The 18,372-nt window shown below is 44.0% G+C and overlaps 1 protein-coding gene and 1 pseudogene across 1 annotated transcript in view; both read right to left on the bottom strand.

Annotated features, from left to right (window-relative positions):
• The window catches only part of FMN2 (formin 2), a 381,705-nt gene that overhangs the window by 342,250 nt on the left and 21,083 nt on the right, over window positions 1-18,372 (bottom strand). Inside the window, exon 2 of the mRNA XM_039464306.2 lies at window positions 3,137-3,303. Coding sequence (XP_039320240.2) covers window positions 3,137-3,303 — 167 coding nt within the window. The remainder of the gene's footprint in view (window positions 1-3,136; window positions 3,304-18,372) is intronic.
• Window positions 8,954-16,411, bottom strand: LOC141581119 (small ribosomal subunit protein eS28-like; annotated as a pseudogene).

Raw genomic sequence — 18,372 nt, 5'->3', positions numbered from 1 at the left:
GCACATTCTTCCCCATCCCTCATGGACACCCCAGTCCTCAGTATCATTATATCATCACCCTCTCCGCGTTTTCAAGAAACTCCTTGACTACCCATCCAGTAAACGTACAGTTGTGTTGCTGAGCTGTGATTTCAGTACAGGACATAACAATTCATACAAAAGAATCTTTCATTGTTGTCTTTGTTTTCTGTTCATTTTGAGGGAGCAGTAGAGAGGTCGTACAGAGCCAATGAATAAAGGAAGACAAACTGCAATCATATCAAATTGAAGGAAAGAAATTCCCGATTCTGAGGAAATGCCCTCACACAACATGAAGGGATTTGATTTCTTTGTTGTCGGCTTTTCACGTGTGACGCCACACCAGGCTGCTCTCCAAAATAAGATGATGGGGAAGAGTTTCTAGTCTCCAACACAAGGATGGAGCGAGGTGAGGTATAAGAAACAACCAGGTCAGTTGATTTAAAAAAAAGAGAGAGTGGAAGAAATAGTATTACCCTGTTCTTTTCTGTTTATCCCATTCTACATTTATTGACTGGTAAGACTGTTCACTTCTGGGCTTTAAGGGAGGAATATGAAGGTAACTTGGGAACAGTTTCAATCAAAAAGCTAGTGCTAGACATGGCTCATGTGTACTATATTAATTATAGCTCTTACTTGCCAAATCAATATATCTTCTAGAACTGAGCTGTATAACATTTAACACACCATCATCCCGGAGTTCCACCGCCGTAATAACACAGACTTCTCATAGAAGAGAAGGGAGGAAAACATTTAAATTATCCAATTTTTCCCATAAGAGAAAAAGATCTACCTAGTAGTGATTAGCTGCCATGTCATTTTTTTTTTTTTTTTTTTTTTGAGACGGAGTTTCGCTCTTGTTACCCAGGCTGGAGTGCAATGGCGCGATCTCGGCTCACCGCAACCTCCGCCTCCCGGGTTCAGGCAATTCTCCTGCCTCAGCCTCCTGAGTAGCTGGGATTACAGGCACGTGCCACCATGCCCAGCTAATTTTTTTTTTGTATTTTTTTTAGTAGAGACGGGGTTTCACCATGTTGACCAGGATAGTCTCGATCTCTCGACCTCGTGATCCACCCGCCTCGGCCTCCCAAAGTGCTGGGATTACAGGCTTGAGCCACCGCGCCCGGCCGCCATGTCATTTTTTTAAAAAAAATTGCAGCAGGAAAAATGTAAACAAATCTCAGGAAGGGAACTTCACAAGTCACAGCACAACCTGGGGAATTTTCTTTCAAATGGGAAGCATCAAGAATCATGAAGATCTCTGAATATTTTAGGTGATTTATTTTCCTAATACTAAAGGGAGATCGAGGAAGACTGTAGGATGTAATGGGTAAAAAAGAGGAAGCAAAGTCAACAGGCAGATATAGATACCTTATTATTTATTATCGTATCTTGACCTCAGCCGGGGCTCATTTTCATTGTATTTCAAAACTCATCATTATTTCATTCCTATATACTGAAGGCGGCTGAGAATAGAGCACACTTGGCAGCAACAAAACAAAGTAACTAATCCATATGATTAAAAACCACAGCCCAGCGCGGTGGCTCACACATGTAATCTCAGCACTTTGGGAGGCCATGCTGGGCAGATCACGAGGTCAAGAGTTCGAGACCAGCCTGACCAATATGGTGAAACCACGTCTCTACTAAAAACACAATTAGCAGGGCATGGTGGTGTGCACCTGTAAAATCAGCTACTCAGGAGGCTGAGGCAGGAGAATCACTTGAACCCAAGTGGCAGAGGTTGCAGTGAGCTGAGATCACACCACTGCACTCCAGCCTGGGTGACAGAGCAAGACTCCATCTCAAAAAAGGCAAAAGAAAACCCATTATCCTCAAATAAAACTCCTGGACTCTGCACAAGTGAACCAACCTTCAATGAGAATTTCATACATGTGAAATCCTACACATCTGGGTTTAGAGGCCTACTCATCCCAACCAACGCCACACAGATACCACATACCTGAGACTGATTAGCAATTCTCTGCCTTGCCAGTGAGAATCCAGCTGTGCTCATATACGTTATGAAATATGAATATGCCTGATGAATTACTGTTCCACAGTATGAACTCTCTTGGTGAATGGGAGCTGGGGATAAAGCAGGCAATGCTACTTCATGTCCGTACTTCACACATACATGACTTAGGAATGCACCCAACAGCATTGCAGGACCCATGGAAACCTGCGGCCCACTGGGAGGAATAACTGTGCCCCGTGGAGCTGCTTCTGAAGGAATGCCTATGACCAGCAAAGTCATAAATACTGACTCAGAGTCACTTCAGAATCGTCGCTGATTACAGGGTCTTGAAGACGTATTTGTACCTCGTGTTTAGAGCAGCATTATTTATTTGTACCTGATGTTCACAGCAGCATTATAGCAAAAGGTGGAAACAATGCAAGTGTCCATTGATGGATAAACGGACACACAAAATGTGGCATATACATACAATGGACTATTACACAGCCTTAAAAAGGAAGGAAATTCTGACACATGCTACAATATGGATGAACATTGAGGACGTTATGCAATGTGAAATAAGCCAGCCACAAAAAGGACAAACACTGTATGATTCCACTTACGTGAACTGCCTAGCGTGGTCAAATTCATAGAGACAGAAGGGCAATTGTGGCTGCCAGGAGCTTGGAGAAATTGGAGAGTGGGGAGTGATGTTCAACGGGTACAGGGTTTGTTCTGGATGATGAAAAGGGTTCTAAAGATGGATGGTGGTGATGGTGATTGCACAATGACGTCAATGTATTCGACGCCACTAAACAGTACACTTAAAAATGGTTACAGTGGTAAATTTTGTTACCTATGTTTTACCACAATTAAAAATAATTTAGAAATCCATTTTTTTTAAATAATCACTGATTACAGCAGGCTAGAGAACTCTTAAGTGCCCATCTGGTAAGAAAAGAAGGTTTGGCAAATGTACTTAATACTCTAGTTTAAAAAAAACTATACAAACAGACATACTAAGCTATTGAACAGCTAAGGGGAAAAAAATGCTTGCATCACATGTTGTTTTTAAATTACAGGGTAACTGGGCAGACACACATCGTAGTTGCTATTTCAACAGCAAATCTGCCACACAGAGAAGTGGATTCTCCTACTTACATCAAACGAAGCTGCATTCGTCTGGGCATTCTGATTACATGGTTCCCTGAAGCAATCACTAAAAGGAAGGAGAAGCCCCATGGCAATGATCCGTGAGCAAAACTTCTCTGCTTCTTCTGGAGGCCCGTTCTCCTGCTGGCTGAACAGCTTCTCCAACAGCGTTCGCCCTGCAGATGAAACACAGTCATTAAGAGGGAGCACTGCTGATCACCTGGCTCTGAACTCTCCAGGGGACAGTGGCTGGGTAAACACTGCCAGGGAGAAACGCCGTTTCCAAGACTACTGACAGCGCAGAAAGGAGCCTCTCAAGCTAGGAGAAAGCTCTATAGTCTGTGGCCAGAGTTGCCACATTAAAAAACTGCAGATCTGGTTTGCTCTCTCATCCCCTAAATACCTCCTGCCTCAAAACAGAACAGGCCAAGTTATGGGCTATACAGCTTCTGTTTAAGATTTTTAATTGAGATAGGGTCTCGATAAGTTGCCCACGCTGGCCTTGAACTCTTGGGCTCAAGCGATCCCCCCACCTCAGCCTCCTGAGTGGCTAAGATTATAGGCATAAGCCACCATGCCCAGCTCACTTTTTTTTTTTCCTTAATAGAGATGGGGATCTCATTATGTTGGCCAAGCTTACCTCAAATTCCTGGGCACAAGCCATCCTCCTGCCTCAGCCTCCCAAGTAGCTAGAGCTATTGACACATACCACCTCACTCAGCTCTCTCTTGGATTTAATTGGTAAATCCAATTTTGGATTTAAATTTGGATCCAAGACCAGACATAGTGGCTCACGCCTGTAATCTCATCACTTTGGGATGCTGAGGCAGGCAGATCACCTGAGGTCAGGAGTTCAAGAACAGCCTGGCCAACATGGGGAAACTCTGTCTCTAATAAAATAAAATAAAAATTGGCTGGGTGTGGTGGTTCATGCCTGTAATCCCAGCATTTTGGGAGGCTGAGGCAGGTGGATCACCTGAGGTCAGGGTTTGAGACTAGCCTGGCCAACATGACAAAACCCCATCTCTATTAAAAATACAAAAATTAGCCGGGTGTGGTGGCAGGCGCCTGTAATCCCAGCTACTTGGGAGGCTGAGGCAGGAGAATCGCTTGAACCCAGGAGGTGGAAGCTGCAGTGAGCCGAGATAGTGCCATTGCATTCTAGCCTGGGAGACAAGAGCGAAACTCAATCTAAAAAAGAAAAAAAAATTAACCGCATGGTGGTGGGTGCCTGTAATCCCAGCTACTCAGGAGGCTGAGACTGGAAAATCACTTGAACCCGTGAGGCAAAGGTTGCAGTAAGCCAAGATTGCGCCATTGCACTCCAGCCTGGGCAACAAGAGTGAAACCCTGTCTCAAAAAATAATAAATAAATAAATTTGGATCCAAAAGGCTAAACTCTTTTAATTTAATTGCAGATGGCTTTCAAAGGAAGCAGTTACTAACCCAACATGCCACCATTTAGACTCAGAAATGTCGGTGACTGACATTCACAGTCTTAATCATGGCAATGGGGAGGGGACAGAGAATGAAGAGACAAAGAGGCAGGCAAAGGCACCAACCCCCAAGAGGTGAAGAGAGCTGGCCAGCAGCAAAACAGAAATAAGTCACCCAGAAAAGAGATAAAAATTCACATTTCTCTCAGATGCTTCTCAGAAATACAACTCTAGCATAGGTCCAAATTTAAGGGCCCCTTTCCCCTCTATTTCCCTAAAAAAAGGCAAGAGAGGCATCATAAGAAGACCCCAGCTGAGGGTCTAGGCTGAGGATCTAGAGGGCCTGGGTCCACCTGGCCCGGGGGTTCTCAATCTTGACTGAAACTGAGGATCGCTTAGATAGAACAAAATTGCTGGAAGCCAGGCTCACACATCAGTTTTCTACTGGTCGCCAGTTGGTTCTAATGTTAGTCAGAGTTCAGAGCCATGGATACGGGCCTTAATTGATTTCTGACACTACTAGCTCTTTTTTGTTGTTTTTGAGATGGAATCTCATTCTGTTGCCCAGGCTAGAGTGCAGTGGCCTGATCGATCTCAGCTCACTACAACCTCTGCCTCCCAGGTTCAAGTGATTCTCCTGCTTCAGCCTCCTGAGTAACTGGGACTACAGGCATATGCCACCACGGCCAGCTAATATTTTTTTTGGTATTTTTAGTAGAGACGAGGTTTCACCATATTGGTCAGACTGGTCTTGAACTTCTGAACTCAAATGATCTGCCTGCCTCGGCCTCCTGAAGTGCTGGGATTACAGGAGTGAAACGCCACGCCTGGCCTCGGTCTTTAACTTTAAAACATTTATGCAGCTTGTTTTGCATTCATCAACTTTCATCAAAGGAAATGGAAAATCTCTAGGGTCCCTTCCAGGGCCACAGTTGTCCCTCCCTCTAATTAGCAAATTTAGATCTTCTGTTATCTTCAAATTTAGATCAACTGTTATCCAGAAAAGTCTTCAGTGATCCCCTTCCATGCTCTTTTGGAACCCTTCACGGCTTCTTTGTGTAATTGATTATTTTGACTAATTAGTTACACAGTCACTTGTTTAATGTTGACCTTCCTCACTGAAATATACACTTCCTGAGGGCCAGCATCTATCTTGCAAACCTGGGCACTTGCACATGAAAAGCATCAATCAATGTTTTTAGGATTTCTGAATAAATACAATGCTACAATTCTGTGACAGTTTCATTCACGTCATAGTCAGAACTGGAAATGATGTATCAGCCTATACCATCAAACTTCTTATGTAAAGAGCCACATGGTAAGTATTTCAGGCTTCATGAGCCATGTAAGGTCTCTGTCGCATTTTTTTTCACTGGTTTAATTTTGTTTTGAGCAACTTTGAACATGTAAAAACCATTCTTAGCTCCGGGCTGTGCAAAAGCAGGCCAAGTTTATACTTCAGTTGCAATAACTACATTTCAAATGTATAAATGTTCAATTCTGTCAGGATACTAGTCGAGTAATTTTTATGCCTCTTCCTGTTTCTCTCTGTAAAACAAAACTAATCTTAAAAGTTGCCTTTGATATTTCAAGTGACAAAGCAGGACACAAGAGGTCTATTTTCTCCATTGCTTCTGGTCATTAGAGAACATTCTTTGGTCTCTCAGGATTTTTTTTTATGGGAAAATAAAGAACTTTCCCCCTACAGAACTTCAGTGTGTCTGCATCTAACTGGAACTCAATACCTAGGAAATGGCATCCTTCAATTCTCAAGAGATTATCATAACAGTATATTGTTGTATTCCTCTTACCGAACTACTGGAAATAGCCCTAAAACTAATATTTTTTCCTGCCACTCAGATAATATATATGACAAAAAAGTAGGGGCAGCAGGATCTTGCATGTGTGTGACTGAGGGGAAACGTGTCTGTGCATATCAAGCCAAAACTTATCAAAGGGGTTCCGGAACGGTGTGGAAGAGAGAGGATGACGATCTGCTGGGACTCCACTTCCATGAGAAGCACACGCCCCTGCACCCTTAATCAAGGGTTTCTCTACCTTCACCCTATGGACACCCTGGGCCTGATGTTTCAGTGTTCTGGGGTAGTGGGGGGAAATTATCCTGTGCTTTGAGCAGCATCCCTGGCCACTCTTACTGGATGGCAGTAGTACAGCCACCTCGCCCCCAGCTGTAACAGTCGAAAATATCTTCAGATATTGCCAATGTCTCCCGGGGCAAGGGGGCAAAAATATTCCCAGGCTGAGATCCCCAGGCCTAACCTCTCTCTAAAGAAACTTCACCTCCATCTTTAACAGTCACCTGGCTTCCCGCTGAGGGTCTCCTCATACTGCAATCGTCTTGGTGGAGGCATTTTAAGTCAAATCCCTCACATTTGAGGGACAAAACGTGGGTAAACTCCTTAATCCCCATGAGTACTTCCAAATGATTCGTTCTCCTTCAAAACCACGAGCTTTCTGGAAACTCCTGCCACTGGTCAGCTTCTACTACCCCTCCTTCTTTCTGCCACACACTAACCTCTAGTTATTCTGTCCCCTCGCCATCCACTAAATAACTCACCTCCGGCCTCACTGACCTGCGTTCCACCTGCACTCCTATCATTCTCAGTGATTCTGACAACCGCACGGAGGGCAAACTAATGCTCAGGTGGATACCTCGCCCGAGACCTTCATCCCCTCGCCTCTAGCTAACATTTTCTCCACCACAAATTAGCCACCCATTCCCATGTCACAGCCTCAAATTGGTCACTATCAGGAACTGCACCACCTCCAGAAGATCAGTTCCAAAGTTTACTCCAAACTCTCCAGTGGCTTCCCATCGCCCTCAGAGTAAAACCAAACCCTTCACTGTGGAGTCCTGATAGGTAAGTTAGCAACAACGAGGAAAAGGGGTCCCAGGTGGGGGAGAACAATTGTTCTGAGAGATGGCTAACCACAAACAACCCGCTGGCACAATATCCTGTGCCCAAATACCCCACTCTGCACGGAGCCCCAGCAGCATCACTGTATTTGCAGGTACCCCCACAAGCAGGACCCGATCAAACTTCCTTCCAGCACCTGCCTCTTGGCACACAGCCCCTTCTCTGCTGTGCTACCCATGGCTTCCTTGCAACGTACTTACTCTCTAATAAACTTGCACTCTTTACGTCATTGCTATTTCAGTACATGATTGTATAACCCAAGGCAAGAGCCTGAATCAGTCACAACCCCCGCAGCACTCCCCAGATGCAGGAGCCACCTCCCTGCCTCCCAGCTGTCCCCACTCTTGCCTACTGGCCTCCTCCTCGAACACACTGAGCTCACTCTCACCGTGAAGCCTTTTGCACTAGAACATTCTTCCCTCACTCCCTCATGTCATTCAGGTCTCCGGCCGACGGTCACTTCCACCGAGAGAACCTTCTCTAACACCCTTTCTGAAGCAGCGCACCCCATTACTCTCGTGTCCATTATCCACTTGATTCTTCAGAGCGCGTAGTCCTCGAGTTTACCTACGTCTGTGATGTCTCCTACTCCTGGCGTAAACTTCATTCAGCAGTCCCTGTTCTTTGTTTACCACCTTTTATTCAGGACCTCAAGGAGTAGCTGGCAAAGAGGGGATAATCAATTAACGTTTTAATCATCAACGAACCTATGCGCAAATGCCTGAATGGAACATCGAACTCCTGACCACCACCTTCTACCTTTAGGAGACCTTCTACCTCCATCGACCACGCTGACCTTGAACCTGTTGTCTCTACTAATGTTGCACAATCCAGCACCCGTACTTTCTCACTTCCTCCCTCAGCGGCTTAAGTCCCGTGTTCTGTCACTGTAATTAAATACTTCAAACACTTCAGCTCCCTTATCCCTCTCTCCCTCCACCATGCTTGTCTGGTGAAGCCACAACCTCTTTCAGTGTGGCCATCCACTTCCTCTTTGCCTGCGCCTGAGCAACTGAACACTGTAAAAGAAAGCCATGGCCGGGCGCAGTGGCTCACACCTGTAATCTCAGCACTTTGGGAGGCTGAGGCGGGCGGATCCCGAGGTCAGGAGTTCAAGAACAGCCTGGCCGAGCCGGGCGCGGTGGCTCAAGCCTGTAATCCCAGCACTTTGGGAGGCCGAGGCGGGTGGATCACAAGGTCGAGAGATCGAGACCATCCTGGTCAACATGGTGAAACCCCGTCTCTACTAAAAATACAAAAAATTAGCTGGGCACGGTGGTGCGTGCCTGTAATCCCAGCTACTCGGGAGGCTGAGGCAGGAGAATTGCCTGAACCCAGGAGGCGGAGGTTGCGGTGAGCCGAGATCGCGCCATTGCACTCCAGCCTGGGTAACAAGAGCGAAACTCCGTCTCAAAAAAAAAAAAAAAAAAAAAAAAGAACAGCCTGGCCAAGATGGTGAAACCCCCGTATCTACTAAAAATACCAAAAAATTAGCTGGATATGGTGGCGGGCACCTGTAATCCCAGCTACTCGGGAGACTGAGGCAGGAGAATTGCTCGAACCTAGGAGGTGGAGATTACAGTGAGCCCAAATTGTGCCACGGTGAGACTCCATCTCAAAAAACAAAACGAACAAACAAAAAAAAACATAAAGAAAGCCACACAGAGGTCTGTCTTCACTTTCAGGGCACAGCCATATACCTCAATGAGGCCAACACCTCTCTGCGTTCTCACGTCAGCTTCCACTCCAATGCAGTTTTATACAATCTTCTCCCTACCTGATACATTCTTTCCAATGATGAGACGGTATTGTCAAGTAATTTACTGAGACAGTGGAAGAATCTGAGACAAATTCCAAACATGCAAACACACTCTTGTCTTCCTCACGATGGAAAGAGGCCCTGTTAAAAACAAGAGCAAGTTCCTTCCCTTGTGTTCTTATCTGAATTCCTTGTTGCGTGTCAAGATCTCACTTCATTAGCTATCCCTTCTCTCCTGAAACACAAACACCTCCCTCTTTGCTGGACATTCCCAGTATTACACAAACATGCTTTCCAAAAAAAAAAAAAAAATTACAACCCCTCCCTTGAGCCCACATCACTCCCTGCTATGAGCTACTATTCCATTTCTTCCCTTCACATCAAAACTACTAACCGGAATTACCTGCGTTTGCCACGTCTCACTCCTTGCTTAGGTGGCTCTCATTTGGTTTCCATCTCCATCATGTGCCAGAAACTGCTGGCCAACATGGTACCAATAACGTATTTTTCCTTTTTTTTTTTTTTTTTTTTTTAACTTGGATCACAAACACTTTATTTAAAGGTGTGTCTCAATTTATGTGTGGCGGCACAAAATAAAGGGGCAGATCGTAACACACCGTTCCCGTCAGCCAAGTGGTTGAACCCAACATCCAAGACCCAGTGAGCAGCCAAGCCCAGCACAACCTCCGGGCCACTTGGTCTGACTCCAACAGGGTGAGCATGTCGCCCTCGCGCACGGGCCCTTTTACACTGCAAATGATGGAGCAGCCTGTGTCGTCCATAAATTCCACGCACACCTGCGTGCACTGTCCCTGAGAGCTGGTCCTGCTCAGGACCTTGGTGACCCTGGCCAGCTTGATAGGCTACACACGGCTGGTATCCCTGATGGTGGCTTGGTGACGGTCTGGCAAGAGTCCTTTTTTTTGAGATAAGATCCCAGGCTGGAAAGCAGTGGCACTATCACAGCTCACTGCAGCCTCGAACTTCTGGGGTCAAGCAATCCTCCTGCTTCAACCTCCCAAGGTGCTGGGACTACATGGGTGAGCCGCCACACCCAGCCATCGTTTCTGTCTTTACCCTACTCAGTTTATCTTTCAGAAAATTTTCACTATTGATTTACTCCTATTTCTTAAAGCATTTTACTCTCATCTCATGATAATCCCTTTTCCTGTTTTCTCTAACTTGCTAGCCATTTTCTCCCAAGTCCCTTTTACTGATTTTGTTTTGTTTTGTTTTGTTCTGTTTTGAGATGGAGTCTCACTCTGTTGCCCAGGCTGGAGTCCAGCAGCACGATCTTGGTTCACTGCAACCTCCCCCTCCCTGGTTCAACCAGTTCTCCTGCCTCAACCTCCCGAGTAGCTGGGATTACAGGTACATGCCACCACACCCAGCTAATATTTTTGTATTTTTAGTAGAGACAGGGTTTCACCATGTTGGCCAGGCTGGTCTTGATTGCGTGACCTCAGGCAATCCGCCCACCTCATCCTCCCAAAGTGCTGGGATTACAGGCGTGAGCCATCGATCCCCTTTTACTGACTTTACCCAACATGGCAATGTAGGAGTGCTTCCTGGCTCATCCATGGTTTATTCTCTCAACTCTTTCTATATTCTCTCCCGTAATCTCACCCAGTCTCTAAATATCCCATTCTTTGAAACCGGGCAGACATTTGTGAATGCACCGACTAATAGTAGGGCAGAAGGGACACCATACGTGGACAGAATGCATGTGACAGTTGGGGCAGCTAAGTATAGCTTCTGAAGACAGAAGAATTCCTAAGACTGGTTTCACGAGATACAGGTCACAAAGACCTGCTGATAAAACAGGACGTGGAAAAGAAGCCAGCCAAAACCCACCAAAACCAAGAGAGTAGTGAAAGAGACCTCTGGTTGTCCTCATTGCTCATGATATGCTAATTATCATTATTAGCATACTGAATGACTCATTAGCATGGACCCACCAGCGCCAAGACAGTTTACCAATGCAATGGCAACGTCAGGAAGTTGCCCTGTATGGTCTTTAAGGGGAGGAGCCCTCAGTTCTGGGAATTCCCTGTCACTTTCCCGAAAAGCTCATGAATAATCCACTGCTTGTTTAACAAATGATCAAGAAATAACCATAAAAATAGCCAGCCAGAAGTCTTCAGGGCTGCTCTGCCTGCCCACCCTTTTATTCTTTTACTTTCTTAATAAACTTACTTTCACTTTACATTGTGGTTCCCTCTTGAATTCCTGAGGGAAGCCAAGAACCCATCTGCTTTCCAAGGCAGAAGCCCAATTTTAGGGTTGCCTCTGTGACAAGACTGTTATCGTAATAGCAGGAGGACTGGGGAAAAAGATGAGAATTCAAAGAACCACCAAACCAGCACGTTTACCAATTTGGTTCCTCCTGTATCCCTCAACCTGAACTCTAGGCATCCCAAAACCCAGAAGTGGGCATCAGCACTGACAAGGAGTGGCTTTAAGGGGCAATTTGGCAACGCGTGTCAGTGATCTTTACAAATTCACCCCTTTGGCCCAGAAATTCAACTTCATAAAAGCTATTCTAGGTAAATATTCAGAGGTATACTCAGAGTGATGCAGCAGAGGGTTACCATGAACATTAAATGAGTACTAAGCATGTAAAGTACTTAGCATAATTCTTGATACTATAATAAATGGATTATTAATAGTAAAAAATCAAAAGGAGCTAAAGTGTCCAATAAAGACATAAGCAAAAAAGAAAGACATAGCTTTATACACATGACTGCTAACTATACAGCCATTAAAAGCCATGCTATTAAAGAAAGAATAATAATCTAATTGATTTAAACATATTGAATATTTTTAAAGAAACCAGAAAATAAATCATCAGCTATCACTGGAGAATGCTAGGCCACTGATACCAGAGAACAGGAAATAATAAAGCATTTATGCTGCCTTTCTAGAAAGAACTGTATTTCAGGGTAACAACCATACCTAGTGAATAAAGAAAAGTCTTCAGTACAGAAAATTCCAGACAAAATGTGCAAAAGAAATGACGGAATTAGAAAATCACCATTTTGTAATACCTAATGAAATAAAGAGTTCACTCAATGAACAGCAAGTGGATGGAAAATCCATTAGAGAAAAGGTCAATTGAAACACTTGCAAAGAAAGGATCGCGCTGTCATCCCTAAACCCAGGGATCATTCACAGCTTTTCTATTCAAGGAATATAATTTGACCAGGTCGAGGGAATGGACAGAGACATGAACTTTTATTTCTCTTCCTGCAATTGATAATTGAGGATTTAATCGGGAGACACTCACCTACTAAATAGGATGCCTTGAATCTAAACTAGGGAGAAAGGGCTGGTCTGAAGCCTTCCAAACACAACCTTACTTCTTAACTGTGAAAACTGGCTGGCTGGGGTCAGGAACCAGAAGCTTCCACGTTCCCTCTGGCACTCACTTTCATACCCCACGACCAAAGTATCCCCGAGTCTCCTCACTCTACTCCTTGGTCAAATCACTGTTTCTAGACAGACGTGTCAACCACACCAATAAATGAAAGTCATTGGTCCTAGAATAATTTTAACTTTTTCAAGTGTCCAGCTATTCAAACCTGCATTTTACTTCATATTTGCATACATTTATCTATTCATTCATATTTCCTAAGCTCTTACTCTTTGCAAAACAGCACTAAGTCAATTTGCCAAAAATCTATCTGCTGAATGAACAGCTCACAGAACACTGCCTGTGGGCAGCAGCCACTTCACAGCAGGGGCTGGTGCCAGCTAGAAGGTCATTGCCTAGAGCCCAGACCACAGGGTCAGCCAGAGAGGCCTTCAGAAGCACACACCGTCCCAGGGTCACTTATTAGAAAAACACAAATGGGATCATAAAGCATAAAGAAAGAGTTACGCTCTACCACTGCCTAGGGAACACGCCCCAGCAGCTGCAGCAACACTGAAACTAGAGAACATTCTCAAAAGCTGATATAATCATCTGTACAGCACAGATTTCCATAAACTTTATAAGTATATAAATGCTAGTTTCTGGTAAATTTATAACTCAATAAAGGTAAGCGCAAGAGCGGGTCAAAGTTTCTTGGGCTCTTGCTGCTCCCTTTCCTTCCTCTACCCAAATAAAAGACCCAGTGAAAGGGGCCGTCTTCCTGTCCTTCAAACCCAGTCTCTCATGTCATTTTCTTTTTTTTTTTTTTTTTGAGACGGAGTTTCGCTCTTGTTACCCAGGCTGGAGTGCAATGGCGCGATCTCGGCTCACCGCAACCTCCGCCTCCTGGGCTCAGGCAATTCTCCTGCCTCAGCCTCCTAAGTAGCTGGGATTACAGGCACACGCCACCATGCCCAGCTAATTTTTTGCACCTTTAGTAGAGACGGGGTTTCACCATGTTGACCAGGATGGTCTCGATCTCTCGACCTCGTGATCCACCCGCCTCGGCCTCCCAAAGTGCTGGGATTACAGGCTTGAGCCACCGCGCCCGGCCTTCATGTCATTTTCTTAACTAGAAAATGCAGGCCTGGCCTGGTGCAGTGGCTTATGCCTGTAATTCCAGGACTTTGGGAGGCCAAGGCAGGCAGATCACAAGGTCAAGAGATCGAGACCATCCTGTCCAACATGGTGAAACCCTGTCTTTCCCAAAAATACAAAAATCAGCTGGGCATAGTGGCACGCACTTGTAGTCCCAGCTACTTGGGAGGCTGAGGCAGGAGAATCGCTTGAACCCAGGAGGCAGAGGTTGCAGTGAGCCGAGATTATGCCACTGTTCTCCAGCCTAGAGGACAAGAGTGAGATTCCATCTCAAAAAAAAAAAAAAAAGAAAGAAAGAAAGAAAGAAAGAAAGAAAGAAAGAAAGAAAGAAAGAAAGAAAATGCAGGCCTAAGGATGTTAAGTGTCTTGTCGAAGGTCATGCTGTCTTTATCTAGGAAAGGTCCACATCACTGATGACACATATTACATATCATATACCTAATTATATAGAACTGAACAAAGCTAGAATAGTACAACCATGAATAATTATCTCATTCTTTTATAGAATGGAAAGTGTTCCTTATTTTCTGCCCATTCTTTTCCACTGAACACACATGGACTCTGTACCTTGACTTCATGAAGTATACCCACGTGGGGATGCATGGTATTGCAGCCATAGCATAAGCTATGGAAGCCGCTGCCTGGATCCCAGTCCTGATGTCAGAGGTATTTGCACCAAAGTGACTCCATCTTGAATAGGGGCTGGGTGAAATAAGACTGAGACCTCTTGGGATGCATTCCCAGGAGGTTAAGGAATTCTTAGTCACAGGATGAGCAAGAAGTCAGCACAAGATACAGGTTCTAAAGACCTTGCTGATAAGACAGTTTGCAATAAAGAAGCTGGCTAAAACCCAACAAAACCAAGATGCTGACCAGTGACCTCTGGTCATCCTCACTGCTGCAGTCCCACCAGTGCCATGGCAACATCAGGAAGTTACCCTACATGGTCTAAAAAGAGGAAGCATAAATAATTCCTCTTTGTTTGGCATATAATCATATAATCAAGAAATAATCATAAAAATGGGCAACCAGCAGCCCTCAGGGCTGTTCTGTCTATGGAGTAGCGATTCTTTTTTCCTTTACTTTCTTTGCTTTTACTTTAAGGACTCGCCCTAAATTCTTTCTTGTGCAAAACCCAAGAGCCCTCTCCTGGGGTCTGGATTGGGACCCCTTTCCAGTAACACTGATACTTCTATTATGCTAGGTATGCCTTAGACAAGTTACATAAACCCTGGTAGCCTGTTTCCTCATCTGTAAATTGGAAATTATCATCCTCATTACCTCCGAGGATTACTGTGAAAATTATGAAACAATTTTTGTGGCAGGCTTAACACAGTACCCAATAAATGTTACCTGTTATTATTATTATCAAGATATACTTCAAACACTCTCTACTTGTAAATACAATACAAAATTTTGGTTCAACTTAAAAGAAGAAAATCATAAGTTGACTCTAAAGGCATTTGCAATCGTATGGTAAATCATAGGTTGGATCTAAAAGCATCTGAAATAGTATGGTAATAGGCAAGCTAATCACAGATTGAAATATCTTCTTCCACCAAGTTTTGGGTTTTTTCCCCTACATTCAGTAGATTTTAACCAGGTAATATTTATGACACTGCTTGCTAGAATTCCGAACCTCAAGTTTTTTTTACAAAAAAAAAAAAAAAAAGGGCTTGTAGTCCAGGCGCAGTGGCTCACGCCTATAATCCCAGCTCTTTCAGAGGCCGAGGCAAGCAGATCACCTGAGGTTGGGAGCTTGAGACCAGCCTGACTAACATAGAGAAACCCGGTCTCTACTAAAAATACAAAATTAGCCAGGTGTGGTGGCGCATGCCTGTGATCCCATCTACTCAGGAGGCTGAGGCAGAATCACTTGAACCTGGGAAGTGGAGGTTGCGATGAGCCAAGATCATGCCATTGCACTCCAGCCTGGGCAACAAGAGTGAAACATTGTTTCAAAAGTGAGGGGGGGGGCTTGCATTATTTGTTTTACTATGTTTATTAAATTCACATCAAAAATAATATTCGTTAAATGAGAGTTAGGGACTTATTCATCATTAATGTTCTCCAATTATTGCCGTACTAATTCCCTTGTGCTTTTCCCACATATGCTTCCACACTGTGGCTAATCGAAAGTGACGTTTGTGGAATCAGCTTTGCAGTCATACACTAGCTATAAATACTCCTCTTACCTTGGGAAGCAAAAATCACAAGCCTAGATTAACATAGACACTGCACTTGGGGGGGAGGTTTTGATTCGCCATCAAAACAAATGTTGCAATCCTCTTGCACAATGAAGAAGTAAAATCAGCTATTGTTGCTCTGGAGTTTTATTGGGCCAGTGACCACTGACACTATAAAAAGTAAAAGATATTTTATTTGAACAGAACTATACAACGTAAAAGGCATTTCTGCATCTACTGTCAGCTCTGTGAAGTAGGTAGAGCAAGGGTTTATCATCACAACTTCAAAGAAACTGAGAAATGAACAGGTTCTAGAGTCTGCCCAAAGTCGTAAGATTGGAAAGGCGCAGGGTCAGAGCTGGACGCACACTCTGCTCTCCTGATTTTTATTCCAAGCATCTTCTATTGACTCAGCCAGCAACTCTGGGAAAAGCTTCCGACCAACTTTCTGCATTAGGACATAAAAGAAACAGGCCGCGTGGTCTGGGCCCTGCAGGGGCTAACAACCTACTTACAATGACCAAAGCCCAAGAAGAAACTTTTTTTTTTTTTTGAGACAGAGTCTCGCTGTGTCGCCCAGGCTGGAGTGCAGTGGCGTGATCTTGGCTCACTGTAACCTCCACCTCCCAGGTTCAAGCCATTCTTCTGCCTCAGCCTCCCAAGTAGCTGGGATTACAGGCGCACGCAAACACGCCCAGCTCATTTTTGTATTTTTAGTACAGACATGTTGGCCAGGACGGTCTCAATTTCTTGACCTCATGGTCCACCTGCCTCAGCCTCCCAAAGTGCTGGGATTACAGGTGTAAGCCACTGCACCTGGCCAAAAAAGGAATATTTTAAAAGCAGTCTGTTTAGAAGACACTGCCTTATTTAAACATCCTTAGTGGAACTGGGAGGTTGGGAAGGAGCAAAGACAAGATAGAACCAAGCACTCAGGAGTCCATCATATTACCAAAGAATGTCCTAGGCCTACTAGAGGAAGACAATCTGAAGAAAACATACCCTTAACTACTACTAATAATAGTATAGCCAGGCACGGTGGCTCACACCTGTAATCCCAGCACTTTGGGAGGCCGAAGCGGGTGAATCACAAGGCCAGAGGTTCAAGACCAGCCTGATCAACATGGTGAAACCATGAGAGGCTGCTCTTGAACTCCTGACCTCAGGTGATTCATTCACCTTGGCCTCCCAAAGTGCTGGGATTGCAGGTATGAGCTACAGCACCTGGTCCCTTTTGTGTGTTTTTTAACGGTTGAAGGATGAACAAGACAGTTGCAATATTTTAAAAGGTGTCAACATAGGTTTCTGTTTCTCCCATGCCACTATGTCTTAATGCAAAATGGGAATTAAAACAGATGTCTTTTCACGTTAAATTTTTCTCTGACCTTATAGCTCAGACATAACTATCTAATAAACTTCCCTGATATCCCGTTTTATCTACCAATTGAAATAACAGGAGGAAATAAGGCCGCTGACAAGCAAATCTATTATAAAACACTAATGATAATTACTTAAGTTGGTATCAGTGAATACAGACATATCACATATTGTGTATCTTACACACTAACGGACTATACTGGATAAATAAGAAAAAAAATAGATGAGGAGGGACATTTAAGATCAAATAGAAATTACCATGTCTAGTTCTAGGTACAAAATGCGCAGGTTTTATAGTAAGAGGAAGACGACTACAAGGATAAATATCTAGGGTTGTCTCAAAGAAAACAAACATGAAGTCCAACAGCTATACAAATCATTAAGGAAACAAGTCACAAAGCACACAAGGATAATGAACTCCCTGCCCTCATCTACAAAGACGATGACCGCAGCTCATCAAGGGATTTGGACCAACATAAAGGAGGGTGAAACTCTACTACCCCTGGAGGAATCGAAACTCATGGAACCTAGGTGCATCTTTGATTTAGACACTTTTACTGGAAGATCCTCTCAGTCTTCGAAAACAAGTTCCTACAATATGTCTTCATGATTGTGTTGAAGAAATTGACTGTTCTCTGTGGCGAGCTAAGGTGCATATTTGATGCATTTATGTTACTTGACGCTAGGAATATTGAGAAGGGTATGAGAAGATGTGTTCCACATCAATCATAGCAAATATGTCACACTGGGACAGCATTTAAAAAATGACTTTGTTATAGAGAGTTCTCGGTAGTAGTCACTACATAGTCTATTAAAATTTATATGAAGTTCAATTTGATTACCACGAAGGCATTTTTTTTTCCCCTGGGGAAGAAAGAAAAAGAAACTATCCAACTTCAATTTGCCAAAGGCTGAAAATGACAAAAATCAATAGAGAAATTTAATCTAATAAATCTAATGAAGTTTAAAAGAGAATATGATAGAGCATATATGATAACTACCAACCACTTTTCAGGACCTATGATAGGTTATGAATTT

The sequence above is a fragment of the Saimiri boliviensis genome, chromosome 14, assembly GCF_048565385.1.
Source record: "Saimiri boliviensis isolate mSaiBol1 chromosome 14, mSaiBol1.pri, whole genome shotgun sequence".
NCBI lineage: Eukaryota > Metazoa > Chordata > Mammalia > Primates > Cebidae > Saimiri > Saimiri boliviensis.
This window is presented reverse-complemented; position numbering and strand designations above follow the sequence as displayed.